We start from the raw sequence: 17704 nt of genomic DNA, 5'->3' as shown, positions 1-17704 counted from the left end.
CAAGGAGCATAAAGCACAATTAGGAGTCACAGCTGCTGTCCCAGCACATTCGATAATTCAGAGCTATATACTCAGAGGATGCGGGCTAGGTCCTGTGAAACCAGGACACCCGCATCACACAATCACAAATCAATCGATTTGGGAGGGAAAAAGTTCGCTTTCCTTGCACACAATTAAACATTTGCTGCGATAATTCCAAACGATTAAGCACTACTCCTGGATTTGAATCTGGTTTCTGGTCTGGTTACTACTCTTCTCTAATTGCAACATGGTATTAACTAGTCATATCCATTCTGTCCAACCATGTTTAACAGAATATTGCGACTTAGTAAGTTCTGGGGTTAAAAGGATTCTCAACTGATAAGCAAGGATAGAAGAAGGATATTTTTGATCTAGTAAAGTCAAGCTTGAAGAAACTTTTCCAAGAGAATTATTTTCAGAGCAGATTCCAGCAGATTTTTTTATACCCTTGCAGGGTATTATAATTTCAGTCAGAAGTTTGCAACGCAGTGAAGGAGGCACCTCCGACTATATAAAGTATATATATTCTTGATCAGGATCAACAGCCGAGTCGATCTAGCCATGTCCGTCTGTCCGTCTGTCCGTCTGTCCGTCTGTCCGTCTGTCCTTCTGTCCGTCTGTCCGTCTGTCCGTCTGTCCGTTTCTACGCAAACTAGTCTCTCAGTTTTGAAGCTATCTGAATGAAACTTTATAGTTAGCCTTCTATATACTCTCACTCGTATATATGTCGGAACGGGCCGGATCGGACGACTATATCATATAGCTGCCATAGGAATGATCGTAAAATTTTTACAAAAAAATTTTTAACTTTTTCAGTTTTCAATAGAATTGGATCAAATTTAAGATATAGCCATTTTACTATACTCTACAATTTTGTGTAAAATTTTATGAAAATCAGACCAATATATCATATAGCTCCCATAGGAACGATCGAGAAATTAATACAATTAAATTTATAACTTTTTTAGTTTTCAGCTGATTTTCATCAAATTTAAGGTATAGCTATTTTATATTAGTCTTAAATTTTTTGTCAAATTTTATGAAAATCGAACGACTATATCTTATAGGTGCCATACAAACGATCGTTTGATGTAGAGGAAAAATGCAAATCTGTGAATGTAAAACTGCAAATATAATATGTATAGGTGAATGAAATGAAAGCAGGTATTATTATTCATTGTTTTTTAACACAAATATATATAATTTATATTGTATGGATTCCTATTCATAGAAGTTCTATCTGCAAGGGTATATAAACTTCGGCGTGCCGAAGTTAGCTTTCTTTCTTGTTTATATATATATTTATTCTACAAATTGAAATAGAAATAACAAACCCAGGGAGTCTAACATTTTAGAGTTTTTCCCTGTTTTTGAGAGCTGGACAGAATGGCATTCGCATGCCAAACCCCCCCCCAAAAAAAAGGAAGAAACTGACATACGCACACGCACACAGGATCTGACAGGGGCGTGGCAAATGCCAATAAAAAAAGGAAATGCCATGCGTATGCCCAGGATAGAAGCAACAGCAAGAGGAGTACAGAACAAGGAGCAAAACAGCAGCAGCAGCAGCAGGAAGAAAGCAAAAGCAGAAGCAGGAACAGGCATCAGAAAGCAGCAAGGAACTAAAGGAAGCTGAAGGAAAGCCAAACTAAAAACCCAAGGAGACTGGGCGATGGCAACTTGGCGCATATTTTATAACTTGACGTCACTGGGAGCACCACCCCTCAACCCCCAACCCGGAACCCGCAACCCTGATATACAACCCCCCACCCACAACACCCCATTCTCATCCTGCTGCTGCTGGCTCTCCCACTTACATGAGAGCAACCGAAATCCGCATGACGACAAAATGACAGGAGCGCTGCTGGATGGCAGAGAGTGGGTGTGGCCAGGACGACGATGCCCCAAAAAAAAAAAACAAAAAACATCTTATCGAATATCAAAGTGTTGCCAGATGATTTTTGCACTGTCTCCCGGTAGGGATTCAAGCGAACACACCATGTGTGCCTTGGTAGTGCTGCCTTCGAGCTGCTTTCCTTTGCCGCGTTGTCAAAATTCCAACGCTGTTGTTAGCATCGAATTAAAACTGATTCATGAAGACGGAAGGCAGCTAAGAGAAGAAAGGGGTTCAGGGGTTGTGTCCTCCGCAATGACTCAAGGACGCGTCACACCGAAGGTGAAACTTTGGTGCAAAGTGATGCGGCAAAGTGATGCGACAAAGTAGTTCATAGCCTCCACCTTCTTCGGGGTTTTGGGTTTCAGCTCCTCGACAACCTGAGAGCCTTGAAGAAGAGGTTGCTCCTCCTGAAACTTTCCCTAGAATCAAACTTAACACACAGAGAGAGAGAGCGAGAGCGAGAGAGTGTGTGTACCCACAACCGCAACACCACTTGGCCAGTTGGGGCCATTAGGCGTGGTTTTGTGAGAGTCTAGAGTAGTGCTGGCCCATCATTACCAACCGAGCGTATATAATCAGGCAATTCGGATACCAGGATCTCTCTGCCATCGCATCTGTTTGTCGGCACTGTCACCGCAGGCATGTGTGCGATGTCAACAGACTTAAGCGCAGTTCATAGTTTGTAACCCGAAACCAAACACAAAAAACGAAAACTCCACAGCTCCTCCCAGTCCAAAGGATCAACCGCATGGCCCCAAAGGCAAGTCGCTTTCCAGCACGCTCCCCTTTGTCCCTTGTTCAAGTTCAAAAGTCTATCCCCAGGCCCGACGAGCATGTAGCAGGACCAAGGCAACAGGGACTAGGGACAAGACAACTAAGCCCGAGGGCTATTCTTGACCTGGCACTGACTCCAAGGCGGCGCCAATTAGTGGGCTTGGACTTGGGTTTGATTTGGGCCAGGGACTAGGGCAAAAGGAAAAGTAAAATGAAATCTCTGTGTGTATGTGTGTGTGTGAACTGAAAGAAAGGCAGGGTATAAAATACACTTGCAAGGATATTTTCTAAGCTCAGGCAGAGTAAGTCATCTTGGCCTGCCATTGTCCTGGGGCCTCCTTTTTTTTCCTTTCATTTTTTATTTCTTTACATATACATATATATATATATATATAGTTGTTCTTTTTCTCCGACAACCATTTGTTTGGGGCTTGTTTCGCCAGCAGGACACACACCAGTGGCTTGCCCTTGGCCACGCACGTCCGGCATGGCGGGAAATTAAGGATGCAAAAGGAGAAAAAAAGAAAAAAAAGGCAGGCAGCAAGGAGCCTTTGGAGAATCAATTTACGGCCAATGGCAGCTGCGGCTGAATATTTGCACGTTGCCAATAAATAGGGTCCAGTCAGGCAAGAGGGCGGGCGAGAGCTCCCCAGGAGGAGGATGAGGCAGACAGGAGAAGAGGAGCTGCACTGTAACACCATTAGGACACCACTGGCCACTGGACACTGGACACTGGACACAGACTGGATCTGGCAGGTGTAGAAAGCGCTTGCAGTTACCAACAGGACAGGGAGAGGACAGGGAAAAGGAACAGGGACAGGAGCAGAACAGGACAGGACACGGAAAGGACACGAGCAGGCTTCAACAGCTTATTAATGCGAGATAGCTTCCGGTGGTTGATGCAGCACTAGGAGAAAGAGCAGCAGGAGCAGGAGCAAAAGGACTTCCAGGTAGCCGCATGTAGACAAGGTGTAAACAAGGTTAACGACAACGACCATGGACCATGCACCGGATGTTAATCGCGGGTTCAATGGCTAATAATAAAGGATGTAGGACATGGAATCAATGCAGCTTCTGCTACTTCTCCTTCTCCTAGTCCTTCTCCTACCCCTCCTGCTGATGTTAAGGGGAGAGGGGTCTAGGCTGGGCTCCCAGTTTGCTATGAAAGAAGAAAAATGACTTACGGCTGCCCAGGGATCCCAGTTGTCCGGCCACTGACAATGGAGTGATATATGGACCAAGTCCTCGGTTGCCGGGAGTTCGATTCAAACTTAAAATGTCATTTAGCAAAGTGGCAACCAATACAGGGAGAGAGAGAGAGGAGAGAGTGAAAGCCAAGTTCTGCTTGGAATCATTCCATCATTCATCTGCTCCTTGACACTCGCATTGCGTATACGCCACGTATGCCTCAAGTGGCCCTTAAAGCCATCTCTCTTTTGGAATAGAAATATTACAATCCACTTTCAATAGCTTATAACCGATAAATAACACACACGCACAACCTGAACACTTGATTATCCAGCAATTAATGCAAATTAGACAGGCAAGCTTTTGCTTTGGGTTCATGGAAATCGGTTTGTTGGTAACGGATAACGGATTACATTGGCCATCACACATGTTCATGTTCATGTCCATGTCCATGTCCATGTCCTTGTGTACATCATGGCAGAGCGGTTCCAGGATAATAAGGGGGGGGGGGGAGAGAAACTCCAGTGTGGACAGGAATGACAGTTTACCAGGGCCTCTCTGACAGATGACCATTAACAAGTATTTTCAGATTGAGTGGGTTTTTTTTATATACTCTTTTGCAGGGTATAACTATTTTAGTCAGAAGCTAGTAACTGAGTGAAGAAATCATTTACGACCCTATAAACTGTGTATATTCTTGATCAGCATCAACAGGGGAATCGATATAGCTATCTCCCATAAAAATTTAATTTTTTCAAAATTTTTGAAAATTTTGTAAGGGGTTACATCGTTAAAATTGACAAAAAAATTTGAAAATTTAACATTTTAAAATGAGTATGCAGATTTATAAAGCTGATAAAAACTAGCATAACAATGGTTTCCGAACTAAAATTAATGCATTTTTGACTAAGTTATGATATATTTCATCTTTGATATTACCAAAAAATTAACACATAAAGGTAATATTAAAATCGATTTAGAATAACAATAATGCTTTTATTTAAAATCTTCTTGGTGGCACATCAAGGCCAACAATCGAATGTTTGATATATATAAATATTGACTCGCCCCCTAAAAATAATATAATGGGAATATTTTAAAGAAATTAATTTGTAATTTGTTTTCATTTTCAAAAGGTGTAATAGGAATTACTTTAGATTTAAAAATTTTGTTGTATCTTTTCAGGGTATTATAATTTCAGTCAAAAGCTTGAAAAGCAATGAAGGAATCATTTCAGACCCTATAAACTATGTATATTCTTGATCAGCATTAACAGCTGAGTCGATCTCGCTATGTTCCACAAAAATTTAATTTTTTCAAAATTTTTGAAAATTTTTTAAGGGGTTACATCGTAAAAATTGACAAAAAATTTGAAAATTTTCCCATTTTTAATTGAGTATGCAGATCTATAAAGCTGATAAAAACTAACATAAGAAAGGTTTCCGAATTGGAAATAATGCATTTTTGGCTGAGTTATGAGATTTTTAAATTTTGATTTGTCGAAAAATTTCATGTAAAAATATTGTTAATTTCGGTACAAAAATGGTAATGGACCTTCAGTCAGAAGCTTAAAAGAAAGTGAAGGAGTCATTTCCGACCCTATAAATCATATATTTTCTTGATCAGCATCAACAGGCGGATCTTTTAAGCCATCTCCGGCCGAAATTTTTTTTTTTCGAAATTTCCCATTTTTCGGAAAAAAGGAAAGGGGTTACATCATGAAAATTTGAAAAAATCGGCCAAAAAATCACATTTTAAATGAAGTATGCAGTTTTGTTGACCTGCTAAAAATTAACATACGGCCGCTTTCCGAATTGAAATTAATGCGTTTTTGGCTTAGTTATAATATTTGAAAAACTTGGAATTTCCCTTAATGAGTATATAAAATATATATAATGAGTATATAAAAAATATTGATATAAAATACCTTGAATACACATATTTTAGGTATTCTTGAAAGAAATGCGTTATAGTATAGTATAGTATAGTTTTTACAGAAAAAGTACTACAATATATACAATATATATAAAGACCCAAGATAATGCCGAAAAACATTTTAAGTTCTTTAATATAGCCAAAGTCTGTTGACAGTCTCACAACACCATATATTCCTTGTGCCATAATAACAATAATGCCTAACAATTTAATAACAATTTAAACCTAAACTAGATAATCGTCTTCTTCGCCTTATTTATTTATAATCTCAAGTACCTCAGTCTGTAAGATATAGTAAGGTCCTTGTTATAAATATCTATGTATACTCTCTGGTCCTCTACTAAGTGTTATTACACTGCAATTATATAGAACTCGCCCTGGGTACAAGTATACTCCTAAAAAACAATGGGCTTTAACCCCTTGTATGAAGACATTGGCTTGGGGGACCCATCATCCGCTGAGGTGATTGTCCGCCACTTTAACCCAACGCCAATTTCGGACCACTTTCCAACGCCGCAAATGAGGCAAACTCGATAATCAGGCCATCAAAGTTGATGGTTTTTAGGAGAAGGAAAAAAAGGGGCAAGCGGCGGGGCACACGAGCTCAGGAGTCCTGCCAGCCAGCCAGCCTGCCTGCCTCTCTTTCTCGGTAATCGTTTGTTGTGTCTGGGAGGTTAAAGTAATACAATTTCATATGAAATTACTTTGACACAAAATCATCAACTGAAGGGAGCAGGGATGGAGAAAAGGATGAGCTGGAGTGTTGGCTGTACTCCTTGCTGAAGGATCAAGAGTGAAGACCGCAGAATCGAATTCAATTTCCATATCCTTGCGATTATTACACGACAAAAGGAGGGCAAAACTATGGCCCAGGATTGGCCAGGATCTCATTTTCTCTCTCTCTCTCTCGATTTCTAGTGAAAGAAATTCAAAGTTTGTTGTTGGGAGGGGGAAAAATCAAGGCAAACACCATTCAGGACCGCTCATTGTTCAGCATTCGAGGAGAAATAACAATCGTCTGAACAACTGAACAGAATTTTCCCCATGTTTTCGCCCACCCCCCACCCTGGGCTATAAGTGTGTGTGTGTGTATATATGTAGGAAAATCCATTATAAATTCCCCACAGACTGCCACTCGACAGAGACAGACAGACTTTGTTTGTTATGTGTTGTAATTTGCGTGCCACACATCGCCCAGGCTTTTCTCTCCCACTCAAGGTCCTGCCTGGGTCCTGGCCATAATAAACATTTAAACATCATTGGAAATTCGTTTCGTCGACTCCGCTATTTGCTTTATCAATTTAGCCAGCAAAAAAAATTGTGGAAATGCAACATAAAATTTCAATATGGCCCCTAGGTTCTGGAGCAATCAGTCTTTTCCTCCTTGCTTTTCCTTTTTTTATGGGGTTTTTTCCGTTTCGTTTTTTTGCTCGAGCAAGTTTTGTGAATGTTTGTGCCAAGTGAATGCAACCCAGGGCAATGCTTGAAATGCAATTTTGCTCTTGCAAAACGGCATAGGGAATCACAATTGGCACACTCGACAACCCTCAATCAGTGCTTTAGAATGCAGCCTGGCAACCCTGTCAGGCCCGTTGACAACTCTGTCGCCGGCGCTTAATTACAGTCCAGGAATGGACAGGACATTTATTTATGTCCACCGCCTTTGCATTAAGCATTAAGCATTTTTCCTTCGCTTTTCCCCCCCCATTCTCTCATTTTCATTTTCATTTTCATTTTCGTTCGCTTTCATGGCCGCTTTTATTGCATCGCCGTGGGTGGTCCAAAAAGGAGGGAGTTTAAGCGCTTAAGTAGCTCAAAATGAACGGCCATTAAAGGTGCGTACGCAATTAAGAGAGCAGGTGCCGGCCAGGTGTCGCGACCTCTTGACCCTTGTGAACGAGCGAGACCAGGCCAGCGAGAGAGATTTCTCTACCAATGAGTTTCACCTTTGCAATGGCAGGACCTCCTAGGATATTCATTGCAAAATCCATTTAATCAAGCGTACAATTGATTTATGATTAGTGATAAGTGATTAGCTAGTAGGGAGTAGGAATTAGCGATTAACAATTACCAAGTACTGATAAAGGAGAAAGCGAAACCTAAAGATTTAAGCTCTAAATGCAGTAAGCAACTAACTCTTAACGAGTAAAAATAAACAATTAACAAAGATAAGAACCACAACTCACCTGTGGGACTCGGTGTCAGGGACATCATATCAAAGTGTATGTTCTTCTGCTCAAAGGAGTAGTCCTTGAGGAAGGTCAGCTTGGCTCCACGTGTCTTGGTTAGTCCTGTGACGGCATTATTGATGCTCCGCAGATACTCTCGCTTTCCAAAGTTCGTGTGCGGTGCTATCAGGCCAATGTTGAGTTGCTCCTTGTTGGCGGCGGCGCTTTTACTGAGACTGCTGCCACCATTGGTCAGCCGGAGGCCATGGCAGCTATCCAGGATCAGGACACCGAGCAGGACCACCAAAAGGAGCAGGGCATGGGCATTGAGCGTGATTGATAGAGGCGGTGATTGAGGGAAGGATCTTGTGTGTTTGTGGCTATTGCTATTGCTATTGTGCTTTTGTTTCTGTTTCTGTTTCTGTTGTTGGCTGCTGGCAGTGTTCCAAGTGATGTTCCCACTACAACTACTATTATGGTGGTATTGTTGGTGCCTCCTCCTCGTCTGTTCGGTGCAACACCTCCATTCGCATTTCAGTTTGACGCGACTGGGCATCATGGTTTTGGCTCGAGAGGCTCTCGGACTCTGGCAACTCCTGCGACTCCTGCGACTCCTTCTCCTGCTCCTGTTGACCTATTGCATCTGCCTGGATGGATTATTATTGAGTGTGTGCTCTCTCTCTCTTTGGTTATCCTGCTGTCCTTGATGCCTGATCCTGTTCTTCCCCTTCCCCCCTTGTGGGGAGTTATTGAGCTTGTATTGGTTGCTACTAAATTTAAACGTCGGTAAAATGGCACAAAACGAGGAGTACTTGTTAGTGTTGAATGTACGTACGTATATCTGAAGGGGGTCCACACACACTCACACACACCTTATACACTTCACACACCTCTCACACTCCTCACACACACCTCTCACACTCCTCACACACACCTCTCACACTCCTCACACACACTCTTCTCACACACCTCTTCCCTTACACACCCCACTCTGGCGCTGCCACTCGTGCGGCAATGGCAACATCTGCCTGCATTGGCAACACTCGTCGTTGACGTTTTCCGCCATTTCCGTTTCCGCTACTAATTTGTTATGGCCGGAATAGCATGGAACTGTGCGAGGACTTTGCCTCCTCCCCCTCCCTTAGGATGCCGCCCCAGAGAAGAGTGTTGTTTCCCTTTTGTTATTTCCATGAATGGAGAGCAGGTTTTTCTCTTACTCAAATACTTGAAATTTAAAACGAAAATAAGATTAAAATGAATTGGAAATTAAAAACAGAAATAGCTTTAGAAGAAAATCTATAAATAAATTCAAATGTAAAGTAAGTAAGCATCTACCTATGGGTTATATGATCTATTGATTATCAAAGTCTATAATATTTGTTATAAGATATATGAATTATTATTATATCTTCTCGATATACATCCTCCTACTAGATTAGGGTATTTCAGTGATTCAAATTCGGGGATTCAATTTGAGCGTTGCGCCGCCTGGCTTTCTACATAAATTAAATGCGACATTGGTCCGCATAATCGCAGCTACACACACACACACTTTGCCACACACACACACACACACACACACACACACACACACACACACACACACACACACTGAAAAGGAAGGGTGTGCGCCTGCTGGCATCCCGCAGGGAATGCGGTAATTGCTCGTGAAATTTTCACTTTGAATTTTGAATGTTTTTCGCCGGCAAACAGCAGTAAAACAGAGCCCAGATACAGCAGAGAGAGAGAGAGAGAGAAAGAGAGAGTGAGAGAGAGAGAGAGAGAGAGAAAGAGAGAGAGAGAGAGGGAGGGAGGGAGGTAGCGGAAACAGAAATCAGAAATCAGGAATTGAAAGCAAAACTAGAAGGGCATCGGGTATCAGGCGCAGGATATAACCAGGGTGTGGCTGGAACCAGATAGTCGACCCACGCTCCAAGCTATATGGTTGTACAAGCCCCTCCTTCCAGCCCCTCCTTCCAGCTCCTCCTTCCAGCTCCTCCTTCCAGCTCCTTTATGATAGTCATCATCATTAATATCCGCACATATTGCGGCTGCTGGTAGTTTCCCTGTATCTCATCCTGTTTTTCCCCGGCATTGTTTGGTTGCCTTAGATGTGGCTACACCGAAAGAAATTAAAGTTTCAGTATTTCCATACCTCCTATTCTTTTTAAATCCTGGCATAGTATTACAGTATTATCTTATAAGTATTATCTTATAAAGCAAAGAAGGAATCGTTTCCGACCCTATAAAGCATATATATTCTTGATCAGCATCAACAGGCGATTCAAACTAGCTATGTCCGAGAAAAAATTTAATTTTTTCAAAATTTTGAAAATTTTATAAGGGGTTACATCGTTAAAATTAGCAAAAATTGGTAAAAATTGGAAAATACTAACATTTTAAATTGAGTATGCAGATTTATAAAGCTGATAAATATTAGCATAGGAATGGTTTCCGAATTAAAATTAATAATTTATTGGCTGAGTTATGAGATTTTTAAACTTTGATAATTATGAGTTCAATATATTCATTTTTTAAGCCTAGTTAAGACCGATTTCGTATTTGATCATATAATTTATTTTCTTCCATTTGGATTTACATTTTATTTCAGAAATTCCAAAGTCCCAAAAAAATTACGTATACGCATAGGTGTACTTGTACCCTTGCAGGCTATTATAATTTGAGTAAGAAGCAAGTTTAGTTTTGATTGATTTTTGATAAAATACTATAATTAAAATGCAAGTTTTAAGAGTATATAAACTTCAGCTTCCTAAATTAGTTTCCTTTCCTTTAGACATTTCTTTGGACATTGAAAAATCACAAAAGGCTGGAACAGTATAATATTTAAAACCTCAAATTAGACTTTATAAAACTCTGGGTTTTGCTAAAATAATCTATAAATCGATTTAAGTTGATGGTTTTAATAATTAATTAATTAATTAATTAACAATCTATAGTAAATCTATTTAACTTTCCTTACTTTCCCTGAAACCTGCTTTCTCTCGAAATTTCTTTTTCTTTCCCCGAAACTTTCATTTTCTCGTAAATTCCTTTTCTTTCCCAGAAACTGGATTTCTCTCGTAAATTCCTTTTCTCTCGGTGTATGAAGGCTATAGCTCTGGCTTTGGTTTTGGCTTTGGCTTTGGCTTTGGGCGTCGCCTGCTGCGGCCTCGTGTCATCATCGAATATACACAATTCCCTCCGCCTCTCCTATTCTAGGGAATGGGTAATGGGGGGTTGGGAGGAAAGTCCTGGGCTCCTGCGTCAGCAAAAGTTGCTCCTGCTCCCGCTCTTGAGACTTCATCTTTCGTGCTTTCTCGCGCAGTTCGTGGCTCCGCAGAAGCTGCTTTTTTGGGCTTATAATTTGTCGGTTGTCTGACGACCCTATCCTAGGAAACCCCCTCCTGTGCTACACCCACTACACCCTTCCTACCCTCTCCCCTAGCCACCCCCTGGTCTTTTGGCTTAAACTGTATTTTGACACTTAACTGCCGCCTGTCGGCCTGTCAATAAGCATGGCAGCGGCAGCAAAAGAGTGATTACTTGTCCGCAGGAGTAAAAGGAGCAGGACCACCATCACCCCCTCCCCCCATGTAACCAGGAGAGATACAAAAGCAGGCTGGAATGATGCTCCTTCTGCTGCCGCTCCTTCTTCTGATGCTCACATGCAATGGCCGCCAAAGACGCCGAAGGTCATGGGCTCTGGTCTGGGTCTTGGGACTAGGACTAGGATTCCTTGTCCTGTGTCCTCCTCCTGTATCCTTCTCCCTTATTTTTGGCTTCGTGTGCGTGTGCTTAGCCGTAAAATGTCTGCTTCTTCTGCTTCTCTCTCTATGAGTGTGTGTGTTCCCTGTGTCTACATGTGTTTCGTCCTTTTTTTTTTGTGGGGTACATGACATGGCCGGCAATAAATTGTATCTTGTATGAGAAATAACAGAGAAGAAAACCAAAAATAACAACAACAGCCTAGGGGGGGTTTGGGGGGGAGAGAGAGTTATACGTCGTCATTCATCGGACGTGTAATGAATTCACGGCGTATTAAACTTTTGATTGAAAATGTTTGCTGTTGTTGTTGGTGATGTTGTTGGTGATGTTGTTGTTGTTATTGTTGGTGATGTTGTTGTTGTATTTGTTGTTGTTATTGTTGGTGATGTTGTTGTTGTTGTGTGCCTACTACAATGGCATTATCATCATCATCTGCCTTTCGTCCTGCTTCAGCTTATGTTCATCCTGTTGTGTTTATGACTTTTGTCGGACATCCTTGGGCTCAAGTTGTATTTACTTGGCTTTTACTTTTATTTCCAGACTAGAGATGACAGAAAATATCCAAATATAGCTATAGAAGCTGATATCTGGATAATATATTGATATTTTATTTAGTTTCTTAGATCAAAACCATTAAAATAGGTGATAAATGACTTATGGTAACATTTTTTATAAATGTTTTGATAATATCTATTATCTTTTATCAATTACAATTAATTAAGCAACATTAAATATCAATTACGATTAATCAAACATCATTAATTGTTAAGATAGATATGTTTCTCTATTTATAATATCAGACTTGGCACATTCCTAACAGGGACAAGGACACGGGCCGAGACAGACACCAGTCACACCCTTTCCCATATTCTCCACCATCTCCTTTTTCAGCATCCTGGCGAACCCCTTTCTTTTTGACAGTTATTTACTTTTTTTTTCTTCATCTTCTTCTGCTTCTCCTCTTGCTCTCTCTGACCACGCCCACCAAATGCAATCTATTTATTTATTTGTTTGAGCTTCCACTTTGGTCCTTTTTTTTTTGGTCGTGCTTTATCACGGGGGGGACGCCAAAAGAGTCCTTGTTTGGTTAGCTTTTTCGGAAGCTGGTGAAAACGCTGTCTAATTTGACAGTGCGTCGACCGACATCAGAACCCAGAGCCAGTCCTGGCTTCGTCCTGGCTACAAACGCGACATTTCCCAGCCATTTCCCAACCATTTCCCCTCATACACCCGCCTTCCTTTTGGGGCGTGAAAAATTGCCGCGTGTTATCTCTCTGACACTGATGGCATTTTCTCTGCCCCTTCACATCTTTCTCGCTCTCTCCCTCTCCCTCTCTCTCTCTCTGTCTCCTCCTTGGTCCTTGGTCCTGGCTGGCACCTAATTCATTAGATCAGACTCAGTGCACCCGCAGCAGCCGCGAAAGCGTCCTGTTTACGGCGTGTTGTGCCGCCAAAACAACAGACAAACAAAAGTTTGCTTTTGCTGCCCCCCAAAAAGTTTAACCGAATGCAAATCCCCTCGAAACACACACCGACACACACACATACACACACCGGGACATCAGCCAGGCTGCAGTGGCAAGGAACAGGACGAGCAAGAGGACTCTCGCAACAGGACTCTCCTTGCAGCAAACGTCGACTACCGACTACTGCTGCAGTTTGTCACTGCCACCGTGGGTGACATAAGCGAAATTTATGATTACATTTAGTTTTTGAATTATTATTTATAATATTTATAAAGTCAATTTGCTTCATTTTCCAGGTTTTCTTGATGGCGAGTTAGAAAATTTGAAAAATATTAGATAAATTTCCACTGAAAACTCTTACTTTAGTTGCTATCTATAGGGTTTCCTTATTTCCTGCTCATTTAAATATATTTTAAGGATTATATTTGTTAAGGATTTTTTCTATTTAAGTATTCTTTCCACCAACACCAAATTTCCTTCATTTTGCCCATGGTGCACTGGCCAAAAAAAGTGTATATTGGTTTTTGTGTTTTAGCCAAAAGTTCTCTCTAGGTCCTCACTGAGTTGTTTCCAGCTTGTTGTGTTCTTAATTGTTGGTTTTTTGTGTTGTTGTGGTGTTTAGTTGTTGGTTGTTGAGATGTTGTTATTATTATTGTTGTTGTTGTTGTTATTATTGTGGTTGTTGTTTTTGTGTTGCATTTATTAAAGAGTTGTTGGTGTTGTGTTGTATTTATTAAAGAGTTGTTGGTGTTGTGTTGTATTTATTAAAGAGTTGTTGGTGTTGTGTTGTATTTATTAAAGAGTGGTTGTAATGCTGTGTTGTTGTACTGCTGGTTTGTTGTTGTGTTTAAAAGTGAGTTTTTTGGTGTTGGTTTTTATAACTGTTATTTGTTGTGTTAACTATGCGTTGTTTTGTTATTGTTTATTGATTAAGGAACTTTTTGTTTATCTATTTGAAAACTTTTGGCGTTAGTTTCTTGATGAAAAACAAACACGACTTCAAGAAAATCAATTTCTATATTTTAAAACTTTGCCAGCAATCAAAAGTTGTGTGAGAAAAGTCTTATCTTCTATTGATTGTGATAGTTCATGTGGAATTTTGTTGGTGTTGTTATTAATATTACTAAATAAATAAAAGATACAAGTCTGTTTTAGAAGAACCTCTTCATGAATCTTCAGTGATTTTAGATCTCTTGACAGAAACCAAACATAATAATAGACTTTAAGGTTTATTTATTAGATTGTAGCTAAAACTATCCCCTGTTTGGAAATTCTAGCTAATAATGTCTTAGATAAATCATGTCTAAAGCTTGGTATCCTATTTTGATTATATGAGACAGAGAGGAAAACCTGGAGTCGGAAGAGAAGGAAAGGAAAGGCTTTCCTTCCATGCCACGCTGCCAAGGCTGCTTTGCTTTCGCCTCGAATTAGTGCAAATTTCATAATAGTAAAAATCTCGAAACTTGGGGCGACGTTGGGGAGGGTGTTAAAGGGGGGTTTTCTTTTTTATATACGAAGTGAATGATGGGGGTGTAGAGAGAGGGAGGAGGCAGGGGGCAGGGGGCAGGGGGATGGCCTCTTAATTAAAATGTGTCGCAGGGGCCATGGTTGCCGAGGGAGTGGAAATGAGGGGCCTTTGTTTTGCTTTCGCGTTGCTTTCCTTCGGCACTTTTCATGCACTTTTGCCATTGTTTTGCGTTGTTGATTTTGTTGTTATAGTTGTTGTTGTTGTTGTTGTTGTTATAGTTGTTTTTTGCTGGTTGTGTATTGGCCCACACACACCCACATTTACACACACACACACATCCTACTCGTACACACACACACTTGAACAAAAACAAAATAAAGAGCAACAGCAAATGGCAGCAGCTTTTCTTGTAGGTATTTTCTATATATATTTTAAGGCACTTTTTCTTTGCTTTTTTTTTCACTCACAAAATTAGTTGGTTTTTTCTTTCTGCGTACTTGGTTTTTTTTATTTTGTATTTTTTCTGTGTGCTTTATTTTTCTCTCTGTGGCTGCTACTTAGCGAGCAAAGTTTTGATGCTGAACGTTGAAACATGAAACAAGTCCACACCCAAAAATGCAAAGACACGACGACACACAGGGCCACCAATACAGCGACAACGGTACGATGACGACGCAGCCTCCTCACACACAAGCACACAGACAGGACACACACACACGCACACACACACGCAGACAGGACACGCACACACACATACAGGACACTCACACACACATTTATACACGCCCAAAAAAAAAAAAAGAAAGGGAAACAAAAAGAAAGCCACGAACAAAAAGTTCATTTTCCTTTTTTTTTCGCTGGCTCTCTTTCCCGCTCTAACGCTGCGTTATCCTGCGGTGTCCTGTTTTTGCATTTTTTTGTATTTTTGGTATTATTGTATTTGTATCGTATTTGTTATTTGCCGCCGCTATTGCTATTTGCTGTTTTGCTTTTTTTTTTGTTATAAAACAAAGCTCTAGGGCAGGTCCTTGGCTTACGTTTACATCCACATTTGGGAGGAGCTCGGGGGAGCTTGGTCAGTCAGTCAGTCGGTCGGTTGGTCGGTCAGTCGGTCAGTCCGTCAGCGTGTCCAATAGCGATCGATCCCTGTCCACGTTCCGCATCCACTTCCCTGGCCTGGGTTCCTTCCAAGCCGAGCTCAAAACCCTACCAACGGCAGCAACGTTTTGCTCCGAGCTCAACTTGAGGCTCAGCCGATCGACTTTGGTGTCGGTCCTTTCGGTTTCAATTCGTTTTCCGATTCGGAGCGGAGTGGAGCGCGCTCTCTTGCGGACTGAATGCGACGAGCCACCGAATGGCACTGAAGCCCCATAAAGCCCGGGAAGAGGCACAGTCCCCAGTCATCATGGTCCAGGCTCAGCATCCGAGCCACGAGGACGAGCCGAAGCGATTACGACACATGGAGAGGAAGATGTCCTGCGGAGGGTGGCTGGGAGAGCATTGTCAATGTCACACACAGTCAGTGGTAGAGAGACAGAGAGAGGGAGAGACAGGGAGAGAGAGAGAAAGGGAGAGAGAGAGGGAGGAAGAGGGAGAGAGAGAGGGAGAGGGAAGCGGAGGAACTGGACTTGGTTTCGGTTTCGTTTCCTTTCGGCTTTCGCTTTGACGCAACGCCTGTAACACGCCCTCCTTCTTGCGTATACGTAATATTTTGCTCTCGTACTGAGAGAGAGAGAGAGAGCCTCTGTATGCTCTCTGCCTCTCTTGATGTCCTGCCAAACCCAAGCTACAGAGTTGCCACCTGGTTCAGAGAGTCCCTGAGAGCCAAACAGGAATTCTCAACAAGTTCTGGTTAAAACAGAAATGTCTTAAAAGAGTAATTTTAGCTTTAAATATTATACATTATTTCCATTTAAAATAATAATAGTTATTAAAATAATATAATGTTATAATATTCTGGTTGGAAGAAAAATGTATAAAAACCTATGTTTAGCTCAAAAAGGTTGCTGCTTTAAAATAGTTCATTAAATATTATCCATTATTTCTTATTTAAAAAAGAAAAAAAAGCATTGTTATATTAAAAAGAAAAGAAAGAGAACTCCATATTTTACAGAGAATTTTTTCGAGAAATCACAAGACTAAAAATCTCATAACTAAGCTAAAAATGCATAGATTTGAATTTTTATAGATTTTCTATGCTAGTTTTTTATAGGTTAACAAATCTGCATACTTCTTTTAAAATTAATATTCTTGCCAATTTTTTTTTTTTTTAAATTCGAAATTTTTGAAAAAAAAATTTTCTCCCGGGGATATCTATAAAGTTGCTGATTAAGAATATATACGATTTATAGGATCGGATTTGACTCCTTACTTACTTACTTCGTTTTAAGATTCTGACTTAAGGTGGAATACCATTTTTTAATCGATATTAACTACATTTTTATATGAAATTTTACTACAAATCAAAATGTTAAAAACTCATAACTAAGCCAAAAAATCATGAATTTTAGTTTGGAAACCGTTGTTATGCTAGTCTTTATCAGCTTTATAAATCTGCATACTCAGTTTAAAATGTTAACATTTTCATGATGTTACCCCTTATAAAATTTAGAAAAAATTGGTAAAATTTTTATTTCTTTTCTAAATGCCTAGAAAGATTCCCCTGTTGATGCTGATCAAGAATATATATAATTTATAGGGTCGGAAAAGACTCCTTCACTGTTTTGCCAGCCATTGACTTAAATTATAATAACCTGAAATACACATGAAAAATTAAAAAATATAATAAGATTTTTTTAAACAGGAATAATAATATTTAAAAGAAATATCTAATATAACAATATATAAAAATTACTACGAAATTAGTTCCCTATTCATGTGATAAAAATATTAATAGCTAAGAATTGTTTAAAAAAAATGTACTTTTCTTATGTTTTTCTTTTATAACTTTCACTATTCATTTTTGAAAACTCTCCGGAAATGCTCTCTGACCCCCTTTAAGCTAAAAAGTTTAGTTATATTA

General features: G+C 40.2%; 1 protein-coding gene across 6 annotated transcripts in view; it reads right to left on the bottom strand.

Annotated features, from left to right (window-relative positions):
• Nmdar2 (glutamate ionotropic receptor NMDA type subunit 2) overlaps window positions 1–16136 on the bottom strand; it is a 30112-nt gene extending 13976 nt beyond the window's left edge. For 2 of the 6 annotated variants that reach the window (XM_020951782.2, XM_020951785.2), the window contains exons 1-2: window positions 15720–16136; window positions 8002–8753 (exon numbers count right to left, since the gene is read on the bottom strand). In XM_020951782.2, coding sequence (XP_020807441.2) covers window positions 8002–8542 — 541 coding nt within the window. In that variant the 5' untranslated portion in view covers window positions 8543–8753; window positions 15720–16136. Of the gene's footprint in view, window positions 1–8001; window positions 8896–8939; window positions 13752–15719 lie in introns of those variants that run through there. The other 4 variants (XM_086827500.1, XM_086827501.1, XM_086827502.1 and 1 more) reach the window with 3 other exon arrangements.
• Window positions 16137–17704: the final 1568 nt, after the last annotated feature.

The sequence above is a fragment of the Drosophila serrata genome, unplaced genomic scaffold (assembly GCF_035046125.1).
Source record: "Drosophila serrata isolate PLE 108 unplaced genomic scaffold, ASM3504612v1 contig_176, whole genome shotgun sequence".
Classification (NCBI taxonomy): domain Eukaryota; kingdom Metazoa; phylum Arthropoda; class Insecta; order Diptera; family Drosophilidae; genus Drosophila; species Drosophila serrata.
Note: the sequence above shows the minus strand (reverse complement) of the source record. Positions and strands in the feature narration are given on the sequence as shown.